The 27,925-nt window shown below is 37.8% G+C and overlaps 1 protein-coding gene across 4 annotated transcripts in view; it reads right to left on the reverse strand.

Annotated features, from left to right (window-relative positions):
• The window catches only part of TTC39B (tetratricopeptide repeat domain 39B), a 265,348-nt gene that overhangs the window by 197,441 nt on the left and 39,982 nt on the right, over nucleotides 1–27,925 (reverse strand). For all 4 annotated transcript variants that reach the window (XM_057498701.1, XM_057498700.1, XM_036926663.2 and 1 more), the window contains one exon: nucleotides 8,708–8,800. In XM_057498701.1, coding sequence (XP_057354684.1) covers nucleotides 8,708–8,787 — 80 coding nt within the window. In that variant the 5' untranslated portion in view covers nucleotides 8,788–8,800. The remainder of the gene's footprint in view (nucleotides 1–8,707; nucleotides 8,801–27,925) is intronic.

Here is a 27,925-nt window from a genome sequence, read left to right on the forward strand (position 1 = left end):
TTTTTAGTACAAACATGTATACAGTTTATTTTTAATACAATAGGATCATACCATATATTTCCCTTTCTTGATTTTTCCACTCAGCTCTCTATTTGATCATTTTTGCCCATCAGTGCAGATTCATTCTTAGCATTGCATTGTATAAATACACCAGAATTCATACAACCATTTCCTCTTGGTAGAAATAAGATCTTCTCCACTTTTGTCATAATCATGAACAATGTTTCAGGGAACATCATTGCACACATACACTTTGGATTGTGTATTTCTGTAGGAGAGATTCTAAGCAGCAGAATTAATGAATCAAAGGGTACGAGTGTTCCAAATTTTGATGGAACATCTGCATTTAAATCACTCATCTTGTATTCTCCATCTTAGTTTAATGAGAAGGAACCCAGCCAACCAAGGAAAGTGTTTTCTATAGAAGACTGCCAAGATTTCTTCTTCCTCCCATGGGCCCTGATTTCCAGAGGGGTGCTGAGACTCTAGTGGTACAACACTGTCACCTTCTTGAGACATAGTTCAGGGATTTTTTTCCAGAATATGAAATAATATATTTCTTTCCTTTTAGATTTAGAACATAATAATTTTTTCCTACCTTCTTTTTTTTTATTGAAATATCATTGACATACAATCTTATCTTGTTTTCAAACATACAACACAGTGTAGAACCTCTTTAATATTTTTGACAAACTTGCCAAAATGCAAATTCTAAATGAAGTCTTTCTAACTTCAAACTAACTTTAAGAATTTCCAAAGGGCCCCTGGGACATCTCAAAGGATTTGTCCTCTCTGCCTATAAAAAGACAGGTGTCACACTAATTAGGCTTATTTGGTTTGCATCAGGAAGCATTGTCAAATAAGTGGTGGTAAACCTTCAGGTATATTGTATAGAGGAATGTTATTAATACAAGTGCTCCTAAAATTGTTCGAAATTCCTAAAATTCTGCACGTTTTAGTATAATGTTACCAGTCGTATTTCTAGGTATTATTTAAAATGTTGTATGTCATGAAAATAACCAAATTTCATGTCAACTACATTATAATGAACATTCATCAGATCTTTAGTCAGGCATTTTTAAGTCTTTTGTCCTTCATAGACAGTTACTGTTTTACTCTAATGCTTTTGCAAATATATTTCATCTTCAGAGAGATTCATGGGAAGGACTCTCACAAGTAATCAGGTATATGGGTTTCTGTTAACTTTTAAGATCATAAAACAGAACTGGGTAAGAATTTCCAGAACCAATGGAAAAACTGGATTCAAGCAGAACAAGAATTCATTGAGAAGATGGAACTGAATAAACTGAGGAGGAGGATTATAATTTTTATTACTTTTTTTTGTTTGACATATTGCTGATTTTTTTTAAGTGCTTTGTTTTTCCAGATTTAAGGAAACCTTTTTCTCTTTTCTCTCTGACTACCTATGACTTAGAGGAATTTGGTAAAATAGACCTTTGTGAACAAATATGAAACTTCTATCTTTTTCTACCTACCTGATCTCCTAGAATTAGAAACTCTCAATGAGCATTTTTATTTTCATCCCTATGTATTTACCTGCATAAGTTCAGGAAGTTCTCCTTATAAGAGGACACAATTAGAAGCACTGATTATATTACCAAGGCTTTGATTGGAGACCTTTGAGAGGAGAGGAATTTACCTAAATCTATAGATGTTACAGATAAAGTCTGATGGCAAGTCCTTGGCTTGGTTTTTAGCCTCTCACTCAACTTTTCAAAGTTCAGAGATTCCTAATGAAAAGTTCCAGCAAACCTGTGTTAAAGAGCCTATATGGTCAACTAGTATTCTTGCTGCACTTACATAACAACCAGGCCAAATTTAATGAGATTAGTCTTAATTTACAAACAAATGAGTCTTATTTTGATTATCTGATAAAAATGGGGCTGATTATAGAGACAAATTATATTTCAGTAATACACCTTTGTGGATATCAGATTTTAATGCTATTTATTATCTTTGAGGTTTTGTTTCCTACCTGTAAAACAGACTGGATCCTGACTTCTAGTTTCCTCCATTATTTGGCTACAACTCTCTGAACTAACATTTCAAATTTTTCTCCCACTCTTCCAACTTGGAATCATTATAAACTAAAACTGTCCTTTTTCCAAAGCCATACAAACTAAAGCTGGACAACTTGATGTAAACTTCAGAGAAATCAACACAACAGCTCATATATGAACAATCTTCTTACCTGTTGCTATGTAGGCTGCTCAGAAAGATCACCAGAGACATTCAAACTGCAAACCAGGAAAATCTGTCAGATTGCCACTGCCTGCCCTCACTCTACCTAAACATGCTTCAAGCTTGACATCTAGAAATCATCTCAACTGGCACCTTCAGATCTCAGAAACTAGAATTATAGTCTGCTCAAATCATTAACCACTGTTTTCCTTTTATTACTATAGAAATGCTTCTTATTTAATACCTGATTGCTTGTACATACAGGCTTTGGGGACCCACCTGCAAGAACATTTCCTGAAATTGGACTGACCTATTCTCTGGACTGAGAGACTGATTCAATGAGTTATGTATTCATCTACCAACTCAGCTTCTAAATTGTGAAACTTTCCTGGAAGTTTCAGAGAAGGGAACTGATAGCATTCGGGGCAGATCACCCAAAAATGTGTTGCTCTAACGTATTGATTATTGAATCAAAGTTACATAAGGAATAGTCAATGCAAAAAGGACCCTCTGACTAATCTTTGTCTCCCTGAAAGCAGAAAATATATTCCCCACATGAAAGGTACCCTCACATACCAAGAGGAAAGGAGACATCCTTACCATCCTCATCAGAGATAAGGGATTTGGAGCACAGAAAACTATGTAAACAAACCTGTTGCTTCCTCTCTAGCTTACTACCCCATGCTCAAACTTCTTTGTCTTGTCAGCTCCTCAAATCCATTGTTTCCTTGTCAAAAAGATATAAAAGCTGCATGCTTTGGTCCCTTTTTGGGGGCCCCTATACAGACAAAATTAAATTAAATTTGTTTTTTCTCCTGGTAATCTCTATTGCAGGAGGTATCTCAGCCAAGCACTTAGAAGAATTGAGGGAATTCATTCCTCCTCTCCTGCACAGGAGATGGCATGGAAGCACCCTGCCCCTTGGCATACCTTGCCCTATGAATTACTTCATCTGCTAGCTCCTGAATTATAACCTTTTACAAATAAACCAATAATCTAGTAAGTAAAACGTTTTCCTGAGTTCTGTCAGCCACTCTAGACATCAACTGAGTCTATGCTCTCCACAATGCAGTGAGCTAAGTAAGGCAGGCTCTACCTCACTACCATCACCATCCTCACAAGGGAAGCTTGTAACTTAGGGCTTCAAGTTTCATTAAGGTGGGTGTCAAAACGCCCATTTCTCCATGCATCTAAACAACATCTGCCAATACAGTCTTTATGAATAATAAAGCTAGAGTTTGATCTCTGTAGATCTAACCCCGTCACCAGTATCTAAAATGACTGACTTAGGCCAAAAAGAGACAGTTTTTTCAAAGCAAGAACTAAACACTCAGGATTTGTAGACCCAAAATGGTAGCAGGACAGAAATTACTCTTCAGAGACATTTATTGACATGTATGGGAGTATCCAAGGTTCTTTTCTAAGTAAATCCAATATCTTCCCTGTACTGAGGACTCCAGATCTCCCTGCCCTGCAGAGCCCGAGTCAATGTGCGTCAGTCACAGTGCATCAGGTCTGCTGACTCAGCTCTATGGGACCCAGATGTTCAGAAGCACCTATAGCTGGACAACCAGACCACAGAGACTCCTAGTACAACTTTACATTAATTAACCCAGGGAGAAGAGAAACCCAGTAGAGGGCTGTGTTGGACCATGAGACTTTTAGGCAAGTCACATAACCTCTCCAAGTCTCTGCTCCCTAGTCTATAAAAAGGCTATACAGGTATGACAATACCTACTCAACAGGTGCTAACATTGCTGTTATGAGGAACACAAAAGATAATACAAGGTGAGCATGCTACTAAATAATGCTCTAAACAAATGAGGTAAATATAATTGTTTTTGAACAGAATGAAAGTAGTTAGTCTCTCCTCATGTGAATTCTGTGCACATTCTTCAGACCCAAATAGGAAAGCAGAGTTCTGATCCAGTGCCAGCCTTATGGTGTCACAGTGCTTTGTGTCATGTCTGTGTTAGCAGATCTGTTAATTAACCAGAAGAGTGGGGTTTTTATCAGCCACTTTTAAAAAGCCCTTAGTCCACAAGGCCAGAACATGATCCACCATATTTCTTTAAATTACTTGTGCTTGAATGCCTTTTCCTCCTATCCTGATTTTGTTATTAAGTACACTTATAATAAGCTGCTCTTTATTATCTTATTGGCATGGAAATAATTCAACATTGTCCAATAAGTTGGTAATAAAATTAACTTATTTTGAAATGGCTTTTATTTGGCAAAGATGATTTAACTACCCCTAGTTTATCCTACTAGTGAGGCTACTGGACAACCATATGAAACAAAACAGAAGCTGCTCCTTAGGCTACTGCCAGTTGAGTTAAGAAGAAAGAATAAAATGTAAGTACAGCTATGAGGTGAGATGCATACAAAAAACCCTGCCTCAGTCCAGAGTTTTCCTTCTTCAACCCTGTTTTCCAAGAGCAGATGCCATAGATGTCTTGTGCCACATGGAAAATGTACCTAGCACCCTCTGAGACAAAGAAGGGGGTCAAAGAAAGCTAGCTTGAGCTCTATATATTAATGTCTGGGCCTTCTTTCTTTCCACGTTCCTTTAATTGTAGTAGAATACACAGAACATATAATTTACCATCATAACCATTTTTAAGTGTAAAGTTTAGTAGTGTTAAGTGTACTAGCCTTGTTGTGTGATCTCTAAAACTTTTTCATCTTGCAAAACTGAAACCCTATGACCATTAAATAGTAACTTTCTCTACCCTGCATTCTTTACTAACCAAACCAAGAGAGGGACCCGTCTTCTCTTACAAAAACCTAGTCAAAATCTAGCCATCACTTTAATGACTTAGCTGTTTGAAAAACTCATCATACTCTGCAGTCTCTGGGACTCAGCCACCTAGGTGACCAGCACTCCTTGCACATCTCTGATATTCTCCAAGGCCAATCTTCATGAAGTAACTGAAGTTACCAATGGTCTGTGTCCACACTGCACTAACAATCCAGGCTTGGTAAGCAAGGTACAAAAGTCCTGAAAGGGTTTACTCTCCATTCCTTTAATCCTGAAACCCTAACCCTGTTCTGCTCCCTGCTTTTGACAAATTTCTCAGACAGATCAAGCACACAATTATCTTAGAGATTTTAAGGTAATTTTAAGAATGGCAGCCCTATCATCATTCCATTTCCCATGGAAAAACAGGTATTTTAAGTCCAAACAACTCTAATAAAGAGATATGGTAAGAAGAGGAAATGATGGGAAAGCTCTGGGCCAGGGTGAAAGTCTTTCCTCATTTTTCCAAAAGTGACCTTAACACAGCTGCTTCAACAGGTAGTGTGTCGACAGATTTAAGTGATAAACACAAAACTTACAAATGTCTGAGACTTTGTTATGTGTGCCCTGCCTGTAAGGACACCAGCAATAAATTCAAATTCGAAGAATTTCAGATTTGTAAGTCATCTCAGTTAGCCATGTACGTCTCTGGACATCAAGATCCTTATGAAAGACTGCTGGCTCTTTCAAGCTGAAGTACTATCTAAAGAAACCAAGACTGTCAAAACATTTTGTAGGACTAAACAATGAGAGGGATTGTAACCAGGGAGGCCAGCGGGTTCGTTAAAGGTACTCGGGCCTGAGAATGGGAAGTTGCAGCATCCAGTTATCTGGCTGTGACACCTGGGTGTGTCACTTGATGTCCAGGGGTGGTTGACGTCAAATACTAGCCCAAACTCCCTCCTTGACTGCCTCAGCTTTGTGCTGAGAAGCAAATACATTGGTATCTGTGGAGTGAGGACTAACTTGAGGAGTAACATTCTCTGCAATCTAACTACCCAATACTTGTCCAAGTCTGAAGCTGTGCCCCACTTTGCAGATGTCCTACGCTGCTCCACAATACATTTATAAGTGCTTGTTTCTACAAATGTATTAGAAGACCTGTTGATTAAAAGGCAGAGTAGGAATGTTTTTGTTTAATTTTTTAAAAAGAAAACGACTGTGAAACCTGCAAATGCTGACACCACACTTGAATACACCTCTGTATCATGTCTTACACTTGCACTGTTTCTTCCTTATGAATTGCTAAGGTCTTCTTCCCTGACTCCTACCCAGCTCAGAAACAGGCACAAATGCGACTCACTTCTGTTTAAAGCAAAACCAGCAAAAAGATAACTTTCCCTCAATCTAGTTGTATCTCCTAACACACAACTTCTCCCACTCCTTCTCTTCACAGGCGAGAACTCCAAAAAGCTGTTGACACTCAATTTCCCCACTTCCCTGCCTCCCATTCATCTTCAGCTAGTGTAGCCTGGCTCCTACCCCGGCTTACTTGAAACCCAAGCTAAGGGTCTCTGATTACCTAACTGCAAATACAAAGGATACTTTCAGCCTATACCCATGCAGACCTCCTTGCCATGCCTGGCTCTGTTGGCCAGATTGCCCAGATTTCGGAACTCACCCGCTCAAGCAAGCACATTGCCCAGCCTGCAGCCACCATCTCATGGAGTCTTCCTTGCTCACACACATTTCCTTAGTGTTTGCCTGAACTGTCATTTCCTCAGCCATCCTTTCAATGTCTGTGTTCCTTAAGGTTCCTTTTTGTTTTGCTCTTAGAAATAGTATTTGTGATTCATGACTTCAATAACAATACGTATGCTGAAGTTTTCCAGTCTACTGAGCCCACGCAGAGCTCTCTCTGAATATCACACCCTTTACTTATCACTGCTTTCAGTGGCATTCCTTTAACTTACCTTCTTACAGCTTTCAAACAGCATAATACAGACGGTTCCCAACTTAGTGATGGTTCAACTTATGACTTTTTGAGTTAACCATAGTGCGAAAGCAAATTATATTCAAACAGAAACCGTCCTTTGAATTTTTAATTTAGTTCTTTCCCTGAGCTTGGGATACGATACTCTCTCGTGATGCTGAGCGGGAGCAGCCACCTGCTCCCGGCGGGCCACGTGACCACAAGGAAACCAACCGACACACAACCATCCTGTACCCATACAGCCATTCTGTTTTCAACATCAGTACAGTATTCAATAAATTACAAGAGATATTCAACACCTTATTATAAAATGGACTTTGTGTAAGATGATTTTGCCCAACAGTGGGCTAATATAAGTGTTCTGAATATATTCAAGGTAGGCTATGATGTTCAGTAGGTTAGGTGTACTAAATGCATTTTCAACTGACAGTGGGTTTATTGGGATGTAACCCCATCATTAAATCGAGGAAGATCTGTAAATGTTGATGCAGTGGTTACCTAGGAAACTGTCAGATGAACTAAAGAATAACTCTGAGGGAGGAACACATATTCCTGAAGAAAGCTCAGATTTCCATAAGCAGGGATATATGTAACAAAATAGTAATGTGGAAAATAAATGCCTTAAGATCCTTAAAGTTATTTTCAACTTCATCTCCATTCCTTGATCCTCCAAGTATTGCATCCCTTACACTGTGAGAGCTGAGTCCTAAGACAAACTGCCAAATCAATGAACATTACGAACACACTCATAAATAGCTGAACTTTCAAATGCAAAATCCAAAATGCTAAAGATCTGCTGTATAATTTAAAGCTTAATAAACCTGTAAGAATAGATGGAAAGCACTGCCTCATGGTACTAAAAAATAGCTTTAACAGAGTTGCCTTAATAACTGATAAAAGAACAACCTATATGTTCAAAAAGAAACAACAGGTTAAATTAATTCTAGAATAGGCAGGAAAGGGATAGTACTTAGCAATTAAATGTGATATTAGAAAAAGTATTTAATGGAAAGGGAAAAATGTAGGCTATATTATGTTTCAAAAAGCAGGTTACTAAATATTATATATGTAACATGATCCCAATTTAAAAAAATTAATATCATTATTAAAAGAGAAGAAGAAAGGAAACACACCAAAAAATAGTTCCAGTGATGGTAATACATATTTTATTCTCTCCTGTGCTTTTCTGTATTTCCTGAATTTTCTACAATGAACATTTCTTAAAATACACTTTTAAGCCAAGATTGAGAAGAATATAAGTAGAAAAATAACCATAATGCATTGTTCAATGAAAACTCTGTGGTTACATCCATATCAAAAAGCACGTCTAAGAAAAAGACTGGAATGAAACACATCAAAATTCTAAAGTGTGTATTAACGTGCTCATAACTACTGGTTGATGTTTCACAACTAGTGGCTGATGTTTCTCCTTTCCTCCATATTTCCCCATGCTTGGCAATGTGGTTATTTCACAAACAAATTAATGGTTAAAAACTTTAAGATAAAAAAGACTCAAGAAGGAGTTGTGCCTGAAAGTTGAACTTAGTTCTGTCACTGCTTTTATGTAAGAGTGCCACCTGTTCACTGAGACACTAGTAACTCGGCGTCTCCTTCCCAAATTTGTAAAATGGGCCCTAGGCCTGCCTGGGCCTCTCCCCACTCCACCTGTCAGTATTACACAAAGTCCTGTTCTAACATCAACATTATACTTCACCAAAGGGTTGGACTGCTTTCCCCAAGCCCCCCTTTTAGGTCCGCGCTCCCTTTCTGACCTGCTTAAGTTAGATGATCGGGGCCGTCCAGAGGCCTGTTTTGTATCAAATGATGCAAAGTGACGGCTGCTTGTTGCCATATCTGTGAGAGGCCTGTTAATAAAAAGGGCAGAATGAGGATTTAGGATCTTATGTCTTTATCTTACAGGAAGAGTACATATAAATTCAAGTATACAACACAAGCCATTCAATAATTTAGTATATCTCACCTCTATTTCTTATCAACTTTGAAAATCAAGTGAACAAAATTCTACTCAGCTACACGGTGAACATGTCTGATGTTCACCCAAAATAAACTTATTTTTCTTTTTATTCTAGTACACAAAAAAGGAATTAACTGGAATCACCCCCCAAGACACTGCAGCCAAAGGAAGCACTGTATCTTGTATATACAGATACAAGATATTTTCCCCAATAAATCTTTTATATTTTTGTATTTTATTAAAATGGAATATCATTGCTGGGAAGGAAAATGTTTTCCTTGACCCTCTTAGGGTCTCTGGCTGGGTCTGAAAATCAAACTGACAGAAACAGATTAACAGGAGAAAAACCTATAAATTACTGAATTTTATGTGTACATGGCAGCCATTCTCACAGGAGAACAAAGACCCAAAGACGTACCAGAGCAGGAAGGTACAAGCCTTTTTGACAAAGAAAAAATAAATTTGTAAAGAACTGGCAAGACAGAAAGTTTGGGCTAAGAGTAGTAAATAGCAAATTAGTAACAAGGAAGATAACTGTTTAACGTGGTTTGTTTACAGATTTGCTAAGTTGTCTCCAGTAAAAGGAGAAGTAACTTCCTACCTCTGGGCAGAAAAGGGGAGCTTCATCAGTGTTCACCGCTTCCCAATTGCCTTTAGTTCAGAATGAGTTTTATGTCAAAAAGGCTTATTTTGGGGTGACATATTCTGGATTCCTTCATTACACACTTAATTTATCCTGAACTTTTTCTTCTCTGTAAACACAGAGTTGCTTACCATAGTTACTGTATGCACAACATTCAACTGAATGCAGGTAATATAATTAGTTAACTGTCCCTCATTTTGGGGCTTCCAATGTTTTGCAATTACAAACAATACTGCAAAACAAACTCCTTTACTCACTGGCCTTATTATTTACTGAGGGTAAATTCTTGAGTTAAAGGAACTTGTGTTTTTGTAAGGTATCTTATTTTTAATAAACTGCCTCATTTCCCACTACATATAAGCCACAGAGTGCTAAAATGACAGAGAAGAGGTAGAGACTGACCTGGTCTGCAGAATCTCAGGCCACTTTATTGACCCATGGCTACTTCCACAGACACCCATGAAAGCAGATCCAGTCAAAAGAAGAAAAGTTCCAGAATTTAAGAATAAGCCCCGCCCCATATTGTAACAGAATCACTCATCTCTCACTTCCATTCTCCTTAACTGTATACATGCCATAACGAAAAGGGCAAAGAATTACTGGCTATCCTATTAGGGAAGCTTTTTGTTGTTGTTTTAATTTTAAGAAGTATAATGACCTCAATTAAGTGGCATTTGATTATATCCCACCTTTTAGACTCCCTGATACCCTATAATATTTTTATAGTCAACATATATCTTATCTTGAACACATCAAATTCCCTTACTTTTATACATCAGGTTCGGGGGAAATTAAGATTCTTCTTACAAGGGTGGGTGGTGAGAGAGAAGAAAACGCCATAGGAAAGAGGAAATGCAGCTTGAAGGCAGGTTATTTTCCATCAAAGGAATGTTTTACTAGGAGAGCAAAGGAAACACTAACTATGCAAACCAGACTCTAGGGCAGTGACTATGACCTCTGTTTACAAGCAGGGAAAGAAGAAAGACAGACTTAAAAGGCTTGTCCACCCTTTTGGACCATTCTTGCCCAACTGTTCTCTTACAGATTCATTTATAAGAGCTAGAAAAACCTGGTCTCTGAAATGTAAAAATGTCCTCCTGTTTTTCATTTGTCTTTAGCTTTAATGATAAAATTCTCACCAATATTAAAAAATTTTAATCAAAATTAATCACTTTCCTTTAACATTTCTGAATTTGAGGGCTTACTTCAAAAAACCTTCCCTCCACAAAGATTATAAAATGTAATTTTACCAGTGCTGTTGCTTTTTAACTATTTACTTTTGTCAGCAGTTGAGTCTATTCGCCTTGGTTCTTGTCCCCACCGCAACAAAGAATTGAAAAGCAGAGACATAGTAGCAAGGCAGTATGAAAGTTTTATTTGAATACACTCAGGGGAGGGGCAGGACAGAGTTAAGGTAGACAAAGGCAAGAAAGGGAAGTTCTTTGAACTGCTTGGCATTGGGCAAATCCCTTGCCAACTCCTAAAGCCAGGGTCACCTGGAATCCAGTGTCCACTTGAATCTTCACGGTGTAGGAACTAAGCCCCTACCACCCCAGGATTTAGGGGTGCCATATAGGACTGGATGGAGTGAGACTATGTTCTGAGAACTTCCCAAAGGAAAAAGAAAGGAGATTTTCAGGCAGGCTACTCAAGAGCAAGATTGTACAACTGCAGTCCTGTCTGGGTCACCCAGGTGACGGGAACTGGCAGGCCCAAATAGAGCTCTCAGTAGCTCCTCCCTATTTATCTGGAGTAGAAGAGAGGGAGTGACACACTCGAAGAAAAGGGCGTGTGGGCAACCTCAGAGAAGAGGCGCACTTAGGGTTTGGAGTTTTACAGGGCTTTTTGGGTAGGAGTCAGGATAAGGCTTGATGTATACAGGTGACTTGTAATTCCTTTCAAGTTTTGCCTTAAGAATAGGATTATTTAGGTGACTGTGTTGGTCTGGATTTCAGCATTCTTTGTCCACATAGATTCTTTAACACTTCAGAGGTCTATCTCCCGTCCTGGTTATAAAGTTACTTGATTAAGAGGCTGAAAGAAGAGGAAGAACAGCACATAGGTTAAGTTAAAGAATAAACTGGGCCTTTGTCGTAGGCCAAGTAGATTTTACAACAGCATGACCCTTGTCCCATTACCCTGCCGTACCTCACAGTGCAGGGCAGAGAAGACCTGGATTGACTTTTCTCTATCTGGGGAATATGCATACATTCCAAGTGACTGGCCTTTGAAACTTCCTAATCAACTAATTTAACTCTGTGAGTCCTTTCTGACTCTCTGGTTTTACCTGGTTTACTCTTTGAATCCCTTACAGTAGATTTTAGTCTCTCTCCACCCCTCTTCTCTGTCTTTCTGCCTAATACTTTGTTGACTCATTTATAATTTGAGTACATGGTACAAGACTGTACTGTGTATTTTTTCTTAATCTTTTGTCATTTTTACCAAGATAATTTTTAGAAGATCATATCTTTTCCCCAACGATTTGACATACCATATATATAAACACTAAAATTTATTAAGTTCTGCTAAAATCAAATCTGTTGTCCCAGGTAAATATTGCATGTTTCAGAGGTACAATTATAATATCTTTACCAGGCACAGTAGACTTGAATTTAGTAAAACTTAGTAATTATTAATAGCACTAGATTTTACACATTTTTTCAGAGGTATAAAAGTTTAGATAAGATCCTTCTAGTCCTTTTATGCTTTTATATACATGTACATGAAGTCTCAGAAATTCATGTACTTTCAGTATTTTAAGATATGTATTATTTCAAATATTCAAATTTTTATATTTATAAGTATTTAAAATTTATATTAATATCACAACATAGTTTTTATTCAACAGTATTTTTATATAGTCTTAATTCATTCATTTAAACTACTATCTAGTATTTCATCAAGTACCTATTTTTATGATAAATGTTCCAAGTACATAGAGAAAAATAATATAACACAAATACATCTAGAATCCATTTTTGTGTGCAGTGTGAGCTTCATTTAATTTTTGTTCATGTTGGTAGGCAATTATCCCAACACCAGTGAGCAGCTCACATTTCAGCTACTCATTAGCTTGGAAATAAGACAAAAGGAGGACCACATGTCTGTTCAGAGCCATCCCTAGCACTAACAGTCCTACCGATGGTATATTTTATTCTTTGGGGGATATACCTTTGATTTGATGTTTACTATTAATTAAGGTCTATATTCTGTAAAACAGTATATTAACTTGGAGGTTTTTTATCTAGTCTATATGAAAATAATTTGTTTGGTTTTACCATATTGCTGATTTTCTCACTGTTAAATAATTTCTTGAGCATTCGTTCACTCTATAATTCTTTTGCTTTGACACACTGAATAATACTGCACTCTCTAACACAGGGCAAGTGTCCACAGGTGACAGTCTGTTTCTAGGCACTCACATATCTGCTTCTGCGCAACAGTCACAGAATTTTCATTATGTCTTTCTTATATATACCGTAAGTCAGTGGGGCAAGTTCTCTACTTTATTTTGAGGTTACGGGCTATTATTGCAACCCCACTCTTATTTATAAATTTCAGAATTAGTTACTGTCAAGTTACAAGAAAAGTCCTACTGGTGTTTTAACTAGGGCTTTATCACATTTTTAGAGATTTTTGCGGAGAATTGCTCTCTTTACAATATTACATTTTCACAGTTACACATATTTATTCAGTTCTTCTTTATTTCCTTCAATAAAGGTTTTTGATATATGGAACACTGCACTGAAGTACGTGTATCCTTAGGAAAAGGTCATGCTAAATGTTCCTTATACTGCTTTAGTTTTAGAATCTGCATCAAAGTAAGCACAGTTATTAAAAATCTAACTGAATAGAATGACATGTCTCTTCCATGCCTGCAAGTAACCTAGATGTCATACGCAGATGTTAGAAGAAATGTATTTTTAGCTAGTGAAATATATTGTTACTGGGTTGATAGAGGCTAAGGAAAACAACACATATTTCAATTACAGGTATTACTATATTAGAAAATCTGTCCTTACTCTACCCTGATTTTACTGCTCTAATTTTTTTTAAGTTTTAAACAGCTTTGTTGAGATAAAGCCTATTTTATGTATCATTTCATTAGTTGATGCATATATGGATTATTTCTGTTTGTGGCTATTGTGAGTAATTCTGTTATTAACATTCATGTACAAGTTCTTGTGTGGACATACATTTCATTTCTCTTGGGTATATAGCTAGGAGTGGAACTGCTGAGTTATATGATAACTCAATGTTTAACATTTTAAAAATTGTCAGACTATTTTCCAAAGTGGCTATGTGATTTTGCATTCCCACAAATAATGTAGGAGGGTTCCAGTTGCTCCATATTTGGACAACACTTGCTACTGTCCCATCTTAGGTGTGATAGTATCACTGTGGTGTCGACTCTCATTTGCGTGATGACTAATGATGTTGTGTGTCTATTTAGGTACTTAATGGCCATTTGTATCTTCTTTGGAGAAATGTCTATTCAGGTTCTTTGGCCATTTTTAATTTGGTTATTTGTCTTTTTATTTTTGAGTTTTATACTGCTCTAATTTTTATCACTAGGTAGGACTATTTTTAAATGAAAAAACTTACAGCCATCATTTTTTATACTTTTCTTCTCACTCAAATCAAAATTAGCAGAGTTCAATTAAGGTATTATTGATATACACTCTTATGAAGGCTTCACATGAAAAACAATGTGGTTACTACATTCACCCATATTATCAAGTTCTCCCCATACCCCATTACAGTCACTGTCCATCAGTGTAGTAAGATGCCACAGTCACTACTTGTCTTCTCTGTGCTACACTGTCTTCCCCATGATCCGCCCCCCCCCCCACACCATGTGTACTAATCATAATACCCCTCAATCCCTACAGTATTGGAGAATATATTTGTAAACAACATATCCAACAAGGAGTTAACATCCAAAATATGTGAAGAACTCACATGCCTCAACAACCAAAAAGCAAATAACCCGATTAAAAAATGGGTAAAGGATATGAACAGAATTCAAATTTAATCCCCCCATTTAAAGCTAATATAATATGCAATGTTTCTGCATAATGAGATAAAAGCTAGCCCATTTTAAAAAGAAAAAAAATGAAGTAAAATTTCAAAAATTAATAAAAAGACACTAAATATCCTTCTAGCTTTTTCATCAAAGTTAAAATCTCTCTTTAGCAGAGAAAAAAAATGGAAGTAGACAGGCCAGCTGTTATGCTCTGGGAGACACCATATATACAATCCACCATCTGAATGGGCCATTAGAGTTACAAATTAAGACACCAGTGGACACCACCACCAGATTTCTGGAAATCTACTGCTTACTGACCATATGATCAGCCTGTCTTTCCTACTAAAGAAAACTGTTCACCAGACCAAATTCTGCAGTGGGTGATTCTTTCAATGGCCACTCTCATGGCCAGTGATCAAGAAAGAGGGGAGGTGCAGTTGCTGCAGCTGGGAAAAGAGCACTCCAGAAATTAACACGTACCCCCAAATATACTGTCATGTCAACTTCAACTCCAGACTGTCACCAGGGCTATCAGAATTAAAGGAAAGGAATCTTGACATTTCCTCACCACTCTAGTCCTGTTTCTTTAGAGGAAATATCTAAAAAGCTTAAAAAGGCCAAAGGGCAAGCACCAACAAAGGAAAAAATTATTCTATTAAATGAGATTCCAGTGAATACATAAACTAGATAATCTACTCCCTAAGCAATCCATGCTTAGACTTATTACAAAGACTTCCTCAATCAAAACTGTAAACCTTCATATAATCTGTAAGGCTTAGGTGATTTTTATACTTCTTTTTTTAATAATCAGGGAAAAAACATACATTTTGAGCAATTTAAGTTCAAATTTTTTTAGAGAGTATTCAATACCCATTTAAGGAAAACACCTTCTAATATCCTTTTTATATCACATAAAGCTTAAAAGAATTCTTCTGAAAAAAATGCAAGAAGAGTATATTATTTTTTAGCCCATTCCAAGTTAAGAAGTTAGAATATATCACTACCCAAAGTGTTTCTAATGTAATTTCAGGCCTTCTGGTTCTCATCCAAATTTTCAGTTCTTTGAAAAAGCCAGTTCTTAAATGTTGTGGTTTTCTAATTTTGCCTTATCTATTTCCTACACTGATAACATGCTTCAGTACTACTTTAAGTTTTGAACTTAATAGTTTGCTATAGTTCTATATTCCTGAATTGCTTTCAAACATATTATTTTATATATACATACATACATACATTTATTATCTCAACCTGATTTTTCATATCTACCTATTTGCCAAAAATGAACTATCATTTATTACTTATTAGAAGGAACTGGCCCTCACAGGTAACTTACTGTTGGCAATCAGTAAACACTATCATGAGTCCTCTATGCCAGCCCCATTCCATCTTTGGCAGATCAGAAAATTGCAGTACACAGAGCCTGTGGGCATGTCAGCAAGCTATCTGCCAACTGTCCCTCTAGCCTTATATGAAAGATGAGGAGTAACAGGCTCATTAAAGTAGATGGATCCATAACTGATTGAACAGCTTCACTTGAAAGTCCAATTTTACATTTTTACCAGAAATTTTACCCTGTCCAATTTTACATTTTTACCAGAAAATGGGATTAAGATAGAAAAAACAAGCTAACCAACTCTGCAGAAAAAACGAAGCTGAAATAGCAGGGAATGGACAATAATCTAAACAGATAATGCACTAAATGGAAGGGCTCACTTTAGTAAACTGAGGCTTATTTTCACTCATAACATCTGGGATCACCAGACTGCAGGCACTGTATCAGGTGTTAGACACACACACACAAAAAAAATCAGACAGTTCATGCTCTCAAGGATGATATCTGAGTAAGAATAAGTAATACATTTTTTAAAACAATGTTTTGCTACCATGTTGCTAAATCATATTTTTTTTATCCTTCTTATAACTATAAATTCCTGAGTTTGGATCAAAAGTCCAACTAAAAGCAAGATGCAAAAACAGGTAACTTAGCATCTTGTTAGTAAAAAGTTGTGAATTATTTAAAAGTGAATTTATGACACAATAACTGTGACGTACCTTAAGCTGGATTAACAGACGTGCAGTATCCAGAATGAGGAAAGTGATAATTATCCTCAAGTTTCTTTTACTTAGCTCCTTTTTAAATACTCATTTCCCCAGCAAAGTAAACTCCGTGAAGGCAGGATTGTGTCACAGCTCCTAGCAGAGCCCGTGTGAATTTCAGCCAGCCATCTGCCAAGTGTCCCTGTCAGCACATGTGCCTTGCAAGCGGAAACCCTCCACAGGACTGTGCTGAGGGACTGAGTGAATAAGTGGACCAACAAAGGAGAGAATGGGGGACAGCACTTCTCTTTCCTGGTCAGACCAACCACACCGGGTCCATATGATGTTTTAGACACACTACTGTAAGAGGACCAATTGGAAATGCACCTAGATGCCAACACCCTGGGAGAAAAAGGACTCAAAGCCAGTTCAATAGAAGGGTTCAAGGAAGTGAAGAAGTCTAACTTGCAAGAAAGAAGAGTTAGAGGAAAGCAGAGAAAAGGAAAGAACATGAAAGCTATTTCCAGATGTTTCCCTCCTTTGTTCACTTGGAAAGTTCTGGTTCATCCTTGCAGGCAACCTTCTCTGGAACTGCATCCTACTCCCAAATGACACACAGAAATACATAATAATGTACATACAGAGAGAATAATAAAACAAATGTTACAAATGCTAACAATGCTAATAAATGTTAACAATGGATTAAAGGTATACAATAAGTTCTCTGAATTATTCTCATAACTTTTTCACTAAGTTTGGAATTACTGCAAAATAAGCTGTTTTTAAAAGAAAGCTGAGAAGACCCTGTAACAAAGGGCAGAGACAGGAATCAAATGGAAGAAGCCCCTGGACCCTGGCACGTGTGCACCAGCTACGGCTGGGGAAGAATGCCAAGCCCTCAGGTTCACAGCACACCAACAGGTCTACCCATCACAAGTGCTTTGGTGGCAGACGTAGCAAGGACAGAGGTCAATGCAAGAATAGTTAATGAGGCCATTGACCAGAGAGCAATACCCAGGGCAGGGCTCTTCCCTGCACCCCTTCTCTGGGCTTTGACCTCTTCCACCCCACCAAGAAAACTGGAGTCACTCCAAAAGAGGCTGAAATTTGAACAGAAAATGTAATCTTTAGTTTCAACTTTTTTTTTTCTGTTCTCAATGGGGATCAGAGTTCCAGGGCAAAATGAGAACAGTTGAAAAGAATAAAAGTTCATTTTTGTATAAAATATAAAGCATGCCTCAGACCCTACTCACTAGGAAAATGGAGGGTAGGACTTACTGTCACTTCAGAAAAAAGAAGCTGTCCCCCAACCGATGCTGTCTGTCTTGCCCACAGCCACAGCAAATCATTGACAGAGCTGGAAACTAAAACCAGAGCCTATAGCTTTTCAAATTATTTCCTTAGGCAAAGCACATTGTATTCCTTCACATTATTTAAAGGAAACAACAATGAAATGTTAGATTGGCAAGAGATATGTATGGTTCCTGGTTCATTTTGCTGGTTTTCTTTGTTATTAAAAAATAAAAATCCCTTCCCTATTGGAGGATTCTCTTATTTCTAACAGAAAACATCTACCTAATCTATTCATTATCGTTTCCCACAACCCTACTATAGTGTGATTTAGGAGAGAGCGTGCTGAGACACAAGACGGAGGGCAGAGCCCCAGGTGTGCCAGCCACTTGCAAGTGGTGTCACTCTGGACCATTCACTCACCTCTATGGGCCTCAGTGTCCTCACAGGCAAAAACAGAGAAGGGATACAGATCAGAGAAACAGAAAGAAGAATGGTGGTTGCCGGGGGCTGGGGAGAGAGGGGAATGGCAGTTATTGTCAGTGGGTATAGTTTCCATTTTACAAGATAAGAAGTTCCAGAGATGAGTGGTGATGATGGTCGCACAACAATATAAATGTATTTGATACCACTGAACTGTATGCGTTACCGTGGTTAAGACTGCAAAGTTGATGTTATGTGTATTTTACCACAATAAAAAAATTAGGGGAAAAAAGTACATGCACACACAAAACAAGCCAGAAGAGGGAAAGCAACACCTGCCCTGGCTGCCCCACAAGGCGGCAGGAAATGCATTCCCTTTGTGAAATCACTTTTTAAACTGAAATACACATGGAAGTGGTGCTGATGTTAAGAGAGTTAAGTGGCTGGGGCCAAGAACTCCCCATTAGAAAGGCCGTGACACCTCCTCAGCAGTCATGGGTCATTGGCCACTCCAGCAGCTCTTTGCCATTTTCATTATGTCCCTCTAAGCAGGGATGCAGATATTTTCAGGATGCAGAGGAAATGCAGGTTTTCAGTGTGACACTGAAGGTGGGGGAGGTGGGGGACTGGTTATCATTTAATTTAAAACATCATAACTTAAAACAAAGAGCAGCAAGAAAGAAATTTTTAAAAAGCAATGCTGAAAACAAGTTTTCCTTTCATTTGGCTCACAGTCCGTAAGAGAAAGAAAAATATATAGGCTACCCAAAAGTCATTTTCTGAGGCTAGATGATGTGTCTCTTCTCTATGTTCCCTGAACAGAATTTAAAACTCATTGTAATATGACTATTGGTGTACTTTTTGATTGTAGTGAGTAGATTATGAGCTTTTTAAGGACAGAAACTCCCTTCCCTGTGTTAGCCAAGAGAAGCTCAGTGAGTTTTTGAGGAATGAATGACATTTACTTTGATTCTGTATCAGCTCCTTTGTGCCAAATACAGTCTCAATATTTGGCCTTTTATGTCACATATGTAGATCATATGATGTGCCAATGAATATATGCACAGAATCCTTCATTCACAAACAAGCAGCTTTCCATTAATATAAAGACTTTCCCTCAAAACATCTATTAGGTAAGAAAAGCAAAACAGGAGGGGAATCATATAAATATTAAAGTAATTAAGCTTTAGCTCTTCGCCATGTAACTGTTTTCATAGTTGGTGTATGTATATTGTCAGGATGCAGAGGAATATCAAGCAAGTACAAAATATGATTTTGCTACACTGGATGCTATTACTTATTTAAAAAAAAACAAAACAAAAATCTGAGCAAATACTAAGGAAAGGTGGCACTGATGCTGTATTTTAGGACCTGGCTTGCTGGGTCAGGGAAAGGCTCAAATTCTGTCCTATCCTCTAAGGAGATAATGACAATAGCCCCAAATCACAAGAGAAATGCAAGTTTTTAGTTCCTTAATTCCCTGCTTTCTAAAAGACAGTCACCTACAATGACTTGAAATAAGATACTCTATGATTGCTTAATCTAAAACAATCACCAAAGAAATCCATTCATACCACCTGAATGGTCACTAAAGATTTTCCACACCTGTACACTGATGAATAACAAAAGAAAACTAAACCATGCATGAAATCCATATCAAACTCATGTTCAGGTAATCTGCCCATATATGCAGTCCTGCCCTTTCTAAAACAAGCCAAAGACGTAAGTGTAAATGTGGTGTTAAAAAGTGGAAAGCAAGTGCAAAATGTTAGGAAGACTTCTGGGCATGAAGGCAAAAAAACTAAGCATTTTAGTGCATTGACTGCATATTTTTAAAAAAAAGGAAAGGGAGGGGCTGCCACACTCTCCCAATCAACCCATGGCTAAGGCACAGAGCACAACTTCAAGGAGCACAATGGAGCCATGGCCAGCACTCTGAATGACCTTGGGCAACTGATGTAACCTTTGTGCATCTCATCTTCCTCATATAAAATGGGAGTGACAAAACCAATTATCAAGTTTGTCACTGAAGATACAAACACAGACTTACCATAGGTACCAGGCCCAACACAGAGGCATTCAAAAAAGATTCCAGTTCATTTATTCTCCACTAAGACATGAAAATGATGACACAGTAAAAATGTGTTAAACCTCCCTCACTGCTCTTTTTCAGGAAACTATTATAGAGTCCCAAAATGCCCTACCTCATGAAAGGCCTCAAGCTTTCTGGTAATCAAATGGGGGAGAGTTCATGCAAAAATGGGATATTAGAAACTACAAGTTATAAGTGGGTTATTTCCTGTTAAGTCTGTTTACAAGTCACTGGGATGGAAATAAAAACAATTTCTACAAAAATAATGACTGATATATATCTATATGTGTAAATATTTTTATGTGCATATATACATATACATACATATATATATACATACATTTGTATACACACACACATTACACATTTCTTAACCTAAGCCATAAAAATTGATTTAAGCCATAAATTATTCATAACTTTGGCCAGTCTTAGAGCCTGAAGTATGGGGACATATCATAGGGTTGAGGCACACTCTTCCTCTCCCAGTCTCCCCAATCTAGCCAGGGCATCCTGTCTTAAATCCCTGCGATCCTCCCAATGAAAACACTTCAGTGGCTTTCAGCTGCCCTTGCCCCAGTTCCTTGGCACCTGTCTTCCTCTGGCCAGCCTAGCTTCACTAGAACCACAGGCCTCTGGCAAACTATGAAGAGATCATGATGAAAGATATGTCATCCCAAAATATGTCAGTTTGGCATAAAGACTGTTTGGAGCTGAAGGCAATGAGCTCTCTGCCCTACCCCTTTTCTGACTAAGGGCTTATACTTTCTTTTGGAAAGGTGTTTCCCTCTCTTTATGCTAGGAAGAGAACTACTCCAGAGATATCTCTTTTATCACCTGAGATGACCCTTATCTGCATAACAACCTCACTAAACAATCCTTACCTACCATACATTTCCTAGTCACCTTCCCATAACTTACTTTCTTGCCTAAGGGTTTCAACCCTGGGTAAATTCACCATGGATTGGATGAGAACGAGAAATGACAACAGAAGTTCTTGCGGTAAAAGGGTTTATACCTGGCTTTACTCTCACAATAGAAGATCCAGCACTAGGATCATGTCTGCATCCAGCAGTCTGCAGGTCTATGCCTTAATCCACCTCTGTCTCTGCCTCCACCCAGAGCACTGGGTGAAGCTCTTTATATAGTGACTCAGTCAATAATAGCTCCTTGTCAACAGGGGTGCAAGCATTCGCCAAGCAGTAGGCCAATGACATCTTCAAGTTGTTTAGGGTCAGGTGAGGATCCTGGCCATAGGAACTTCCATTTTCCCCACACTTAACCTCATCCAGAAGTCTAAAACTCCTTTTGTCTAGCGTCTTCTCCACACTTTATGATCCTGTGTTAGGATGGTATATAAGCCCCAAATTCTAACCACATCCTTAAGGTACTTTGTGTGTGTGTGTGTGTGTGTGAACTCCCATGTGTATGTTTACAATTAAACTTGTTCTTTCTCTTGATAACCTGTCATTTGTCATTTAATTTTCACGGCCCCAAGTATTGAACTAAGAAGATAGAGGAGAAAGTCTTTCCTCTCCTACAGTGGTCTCTGGTATCTCAGGCACTTAAATACTTCCTGCTACACCCAACTGCTCCCAGTACCTAGCAGTATCTGCCTCCTTCCGGACATCTCATCCTCCAGAAAGCCCTGCCAGACCACACCTTCCTGAACTGCCTGTAAGCCTAACTTAGGTGAGTCATCCCTCATCTTTGTCCCCACAGAACCCTGACTTTCTCTATACCACAGTATTTATCCCACTACATCCCAATGACAGAGTTTCTTGTCTGTATTCCCCAATAAACTGTAAGTGACTGAAAGCCAAGACATTTGTTTTGTTAAAAAGAAAAAGTGTTAACTAGGCTAGGGAACAGGAAAATCTGGCTACTGACCCCATTGTAACTACTGTATGATCTCTATCCTCACTCTCTCCCCATTCTGTAAATTCAGGGAGTAGTATAAGAATGGCTCCTACAAGCAGTGACTCTGTGGCATCTTACTATGCTGATGGACAGTGACTTCAATGGCATGTGGGGGGGACTTGATAATATGGGTGAATGTAGTAACCATAATATTTTTTTCTTGTGGAACTTTCATAAGAGTGTATGTATATCAATGGTACCTTAATAAAATAAAAAAAAAGAATGGCTCCTAAACATAATTGCCCAATCACCAGGGAAGCATGTAGTAAATACATTGTTCCCTCTCTGGAGCTCAAATAACTCTGATGAGCAGCCAGATTTGGGAAAGGCCAGGCGGGGCAGAGATTTGAAATCAAGTCATACCTTGGAATGAGTTCTAATTCCTCCACTTTCTTTCAGTGTGACCTAAAGCAAATTATTTAACCTTTCTATACCTCAGTTTACTTGATTGTTACAGCAGAAATAGTAACTCGTTTATAGGACTGAAGGGAAGACTAATGTACACAGAGTACCAACTAGTTGTTGGCCCACTGCAGATGCTCAGTAAATGATAGTGAAGTCCCTTCCCCTTCCTATGTTTTCTCATGGCACCCTATCATTTCTCTCCCATGGCCCTTAAATGCTTCTACAAGGCAAGGTATCTCCATCTTAATCTCCAGCCTGTCCCCAGGGTACAGCATGATGCCCATGACAATAGCCAACATCAGAGTACACACTCGGTAAAAATTTTGTGAATTAATGAATCAATAATAACTGGAATAGACGAAAATAACCAATTTCCCTTCTTTTCACAGACTACACTGTGAGCATCTCCAAAAGCAGGGACTATTTCTTATTTACCAATCTAAAACCAGCAATTAATACAGTGCCTATTTCATGTTATTGAACTAATTAAATTATGTTCAAAATCTATTTCCAGCTCAAGAATACCAAGAATCTGCGACTTCAAAAGATCTGGGCAGAATTAGTTTCAAGTATTTGTATATCCTATACTTCTATAGTTGAAAATTACCAAAAATTGTAAAGAAATAATTAGGCAGTGCTCCCCTCACTGCTAAAAATGAGAGCTGATATAAGACCTTATCCCCATCATATCCCAGGAGCCTGGCAAGAGCTTTGCAACAAATGTAAACATTTGTTGAATGAATTAATTAAATGAATGAATGAATGAGTGAGTGAATGTAAGTTCTCTTCAAGACTAGGTGAGGCAGATGCCCTATTTTTAGGAATCCTAATTAAATTCAAAGTTGTTGTATTTAGGTATGACAGAATGTTTAAAAATAAAAACAGCAGATGTTTGATCTGTGGGTGGTAGAGAAGTTTCTTTTTAAAATCTTTGATTTATTCTATGCTGCAGGAAATCAACCAAAATACCAGCACCCACAAATTCATATGTCACCCTAAGTCAAACATTTTCTGCATCTACAAAGATGACTGTTGGTATTTAAAAGTATTTTGACTACTGATCTCTGAACATACCAACTTTTAGAAATTGCTTTAGCTAATATGATTTTAACATAAAGGAATGAGATCAGTAACCAAATGATATCAATCAGCTGACTGAAATAATAAGACTTTCATTTAACAAAGACTAATCAAGCACACATGGAGGTTATGATGGGAACCAAAATTTAACCTCTATCTTTACAATATATTAAAAATGGATCCAGGAATAATTCAGCAAGGATACAGTTCTAGCCTCCAGTGAATACAAAAGGGGGAAAGTGGGACACAATGACTAAGGACAGACGTTTAGGCTAAACAGTCTGCGTCATCAGAAAAAATGGCACCAGTTCAAATGCACAGTTAGCAAAGGGTGGTCATGCAAAGGTTACTTTCTGGTAACTCCCACTTACTGTAATCTGCTCCAGAGAGACAGGCTGAAGCTGACATAGTGCTTCCCGGCGAGAGCTGAAGTCTATGACTATCAACCCTCGCTCTTCTGGGAACATGCCACTGCACTTAATCTTTCCTTAAGGTTTTAATCACCCTAACAAAACCAAACACTATGAGAAGCCAGCAAATGACCTAAGACAAACACAATGAATCCACAGTTAGCCGTCATCATCCCTCCATTGTTCTGCAGCCCCACACACACCTTGCAGTGGTAAACCAGCTATGGCATCCAGAGCAGCCTACTTCCTCTGCAGCAGTGAGCTTGGCTGTTTTCTCTGACTGCAGCACTCACCTCAAGGAAGTTTTAGAAAACGAGGGTAGAGGGAGAGGAGAGCCTCGGCAGGCTTACATGAAGCCTTTAATGAAGACCAAGTTAACTAACAAAAACAACTGCAGGTCTCCAGTGAAATTAAAGTCTGATTTTTAAAATTGATCATAGCTTTCCTTAAATCAAATCCTCACAGATCTAAAGAGAACATTGCACTCATACCCCAAGAACAGCTAAATAAATGCAACATACTCACAGATTTAGAGCAGCTGTAACTTTGGAGAAATGAATCTAGCCCCACTGTGGAGATGCCTTTCCAGATTTTTGAAAATCCAACAAAAAGAAGAGACAATCCTCAATTTCAAACAAACAAAAAGCCTCAATTTCTGTTTTACTTCTGGGTCTCCAGCGAGACTCTCAATTAATGGGCACAAGAAAAGAAGTTGCCAAAGCAGCTGACAGCATCCTAGAGCTTCCTGGAGCAGAATTTAAGACCTGTCAGTTAAAGTGGCAGCTTTTCTCACTGCCGGGGCTGATGCTTCTGCAGGAAGGGATGCCGGGAGATTTTTTCCCGATCTCTGCTGCAGCCTAATTGTAATCCATCAATGTTTAATTATCCTAGAGAAACAGGCAAGACAAACACAAATGGCTGGGATTTATGAACTCTACAGTGTCTTTTAATGACTTTTCACTTAATCTAAGGATTCACCTCCATCTAAAGAGGGCCAACTGAGGAATAAAATGAATTCCCTCTTTTAAGGAAAATGTAAGAGACAGGCAAATTATTCCCATGTTGGAGTTGGATCTTATAACTCATGGACTTTTAAAAACACTAAATAAGAGAAAATCCAGTTCTTTTAAGTTTTTAATCCATCAGCTGAATGCACAAAAGTTATATTAGCAAAGTGAATTAAATACATATAACAGTCACACCAGCATCGTTCTAAACAGCACTTTAAAATTAATTTTAGATAAACAATATTTGAACTGGTTTTCATGAAACTAAAAAAAATGTGGGCTTCAAGATGGTCAGTGACTTTGCAACTTTCTTGTCTTGCCTTAAATACTCTTCCACTTACTAGAACTGAACCATTCTTATGATGGGGCTCTCACCACTTAACTGATTATAAAAGTATCACGCAACGTGTTCTGATGTTTCCTGATTACAAAGTAATAAACTCCTTGGAGAGAACTGGAGAACAAAGAAAAAAATTAAAACCAGCCATAATCTCATAACCCAGAAATGATCACTGTTAATATTTTGCAAAAATCTCCCAGCCTTCTTCCTCCAAACACATACATACACATTTCCCTTTAATACTGTTGTATTACATGCTGTATACTACCTTTTACACACAGCATTATATTCTGATTATTTACACATAAGTGTGACCCATTTCTAAAAGTGCTCCAAAAAAGCACATACAATGATAGCCATATCAACATGTTTGTGTACCTACTATGTGCTGGGCAGAGCACACATAGTCCCAGCACCCTTGGAGCTCTCAGTCCAGCAGAGAAGCTGGATATTCACCAAATGATAGCAAATATGATAGGTACTGTACTTCAAAGCAAAACCACAGGACACTTTAGAAAGAGGTGAGAGACTTGGTCTGGTGAAGGTCAGGGTTTCTCAAGGAACAGTAAGCTCAACGGCACAATTATTAGTACATTAGTATTTCACATCTATATTTTCCCATCAACATAAATATCCTTAATCTAACATTCTTTTTTCTGATATCAAAAGGAACTTAAAGTGCAGCTATTTTTTTTTTCAATAATGTGTAATGTGTAAGAGAACAAGTGATCTAATTTGTACTTGAACAAAACCCTGGAGAGATTGCAAAAGATAAACCACCCAGGTAATCCCAGATATCCCTAAAATGGTGAGCCACCACATGTTTCTAAGAAATCTTCAACCTAAAATTAACTTAGCCATGCTCAGAATCTCAAAATGGCTAAGGAACTCCTTTGAGGATGTGGGAAGAAATATGACAATTCGACATGGAACTGACATGACCACGTGATACAATCTAAGAGAAACACACATCCCAAACATCCAACTAAGCCACATAGATTCTCAGATGATCGTGCTCATCAGTGATAAATAATGCTGTTACCATTTACCCTTGATATGATGTGATGAACATGGCACTTTTCTCTCTGCGGACTTCCTCCCCAAAACCTGTAACCCCAGTGTTAGCATGAGAAAAACAGCAAACAAATTCCAATAGGGGCATCCTACAAAATACCTGACTTGTATTCTTTAAAACTGTCAAGGTCATCAAAAGGAATGGCTGAAAAACTGTCCCAGCCAATTAGTTAAAAACTAAGTAAATCTGAGTAAAGTATGAACTTACTTAGTGATCATGTATTAACACTGGTTCATTAATTATAATAAATTATGATACTAATGTAAGATGTTAATAACAGGACAGTGGGTGTAAGGTATATGGGAACTCTCTGTACTGCCCCCTCAACTTCTCTGAGAATCTACAACTGTTCTAAAAAATAAAGTCTGTATTTTTAAAAATTCTTTCCCCAAATTGAAAGTAGCTTTATTTTTTCTGTTCATTAGTAAAACATAACCCACAAAGCTTCCTACAATGCAAAAACGTGTAAGAGGATGTTTTGAAATTATAACCCTATAATTCCACCAATCCCCAACAAATAATTGTGTGTGTGAGCATTGCTCTACTGTAAGTGCTATTTTTAGCTGTGTTAAATTAGATATTGGCCCCAAAAGATATCAAAGACCTAATCCCTGGAACCTATGAACCTTACATGAGAAAAGAGACTTTCCAAGTGTAATTAAATTAAGGATAGTGAGAAAGGGAGATCATCCTGGATTGTCTGAGTATGCTCTAAAAGCAATCGCAAATATCCTTATAACAGGGAGGTAGAGATATCTGATTCAGAAGGCAGAAGGTGTGACCATGGAAACAGCAATTTGAAAATACTGTGCTACTGGCTTTGAAGTTGGAGGAAGGGGCCATGAGCCAAAGAATATAAGAAATGCATCTCCAGAGCTTGGAAATAGGCAAGAAAATGGATTCTCCCCGGAGTCTCCCAAGGGAGCAGAGTCATTGCAACATCTTGGCTCTGATTCAGTGAAACACATTTTGAACTTTTGATCTCTAGGACTAGAAGAGAATAAATTTGTGTTGCTTAAGCCACCAAATTTGTGGCAATTTATTACAGCAGCCATAAGAAACTAATAGTAGCCTTACTGACCTATATTACTTATTTTCATTATTTGCATAACCTTTGCCAAATTTTCCATCAAAATGTTCTCTTTCTTGATCTGTTTTTTGGGATTAACCGTCTTTCATAAATGCTCAATTTTTTTCCCCAGTTAATTATCTTCTTTTAACTGGGTTTATGAGGGTTTTGTCATAATGGTCAAAACTATCACTCTTT

Source organism: Manis pentadactyla, chromosome 3, assembly GCF_030020395.1.
Source record: "Manis pentadactyla isolate mManPen7 chromosome 3, mManPen7.hap1, whole genome shotgun sequence".
NCBI lineage: Eukaryota > Metazoa > Chordata > Mammalia > Pholidota > Manidae > Manis > Manis pentadactyla.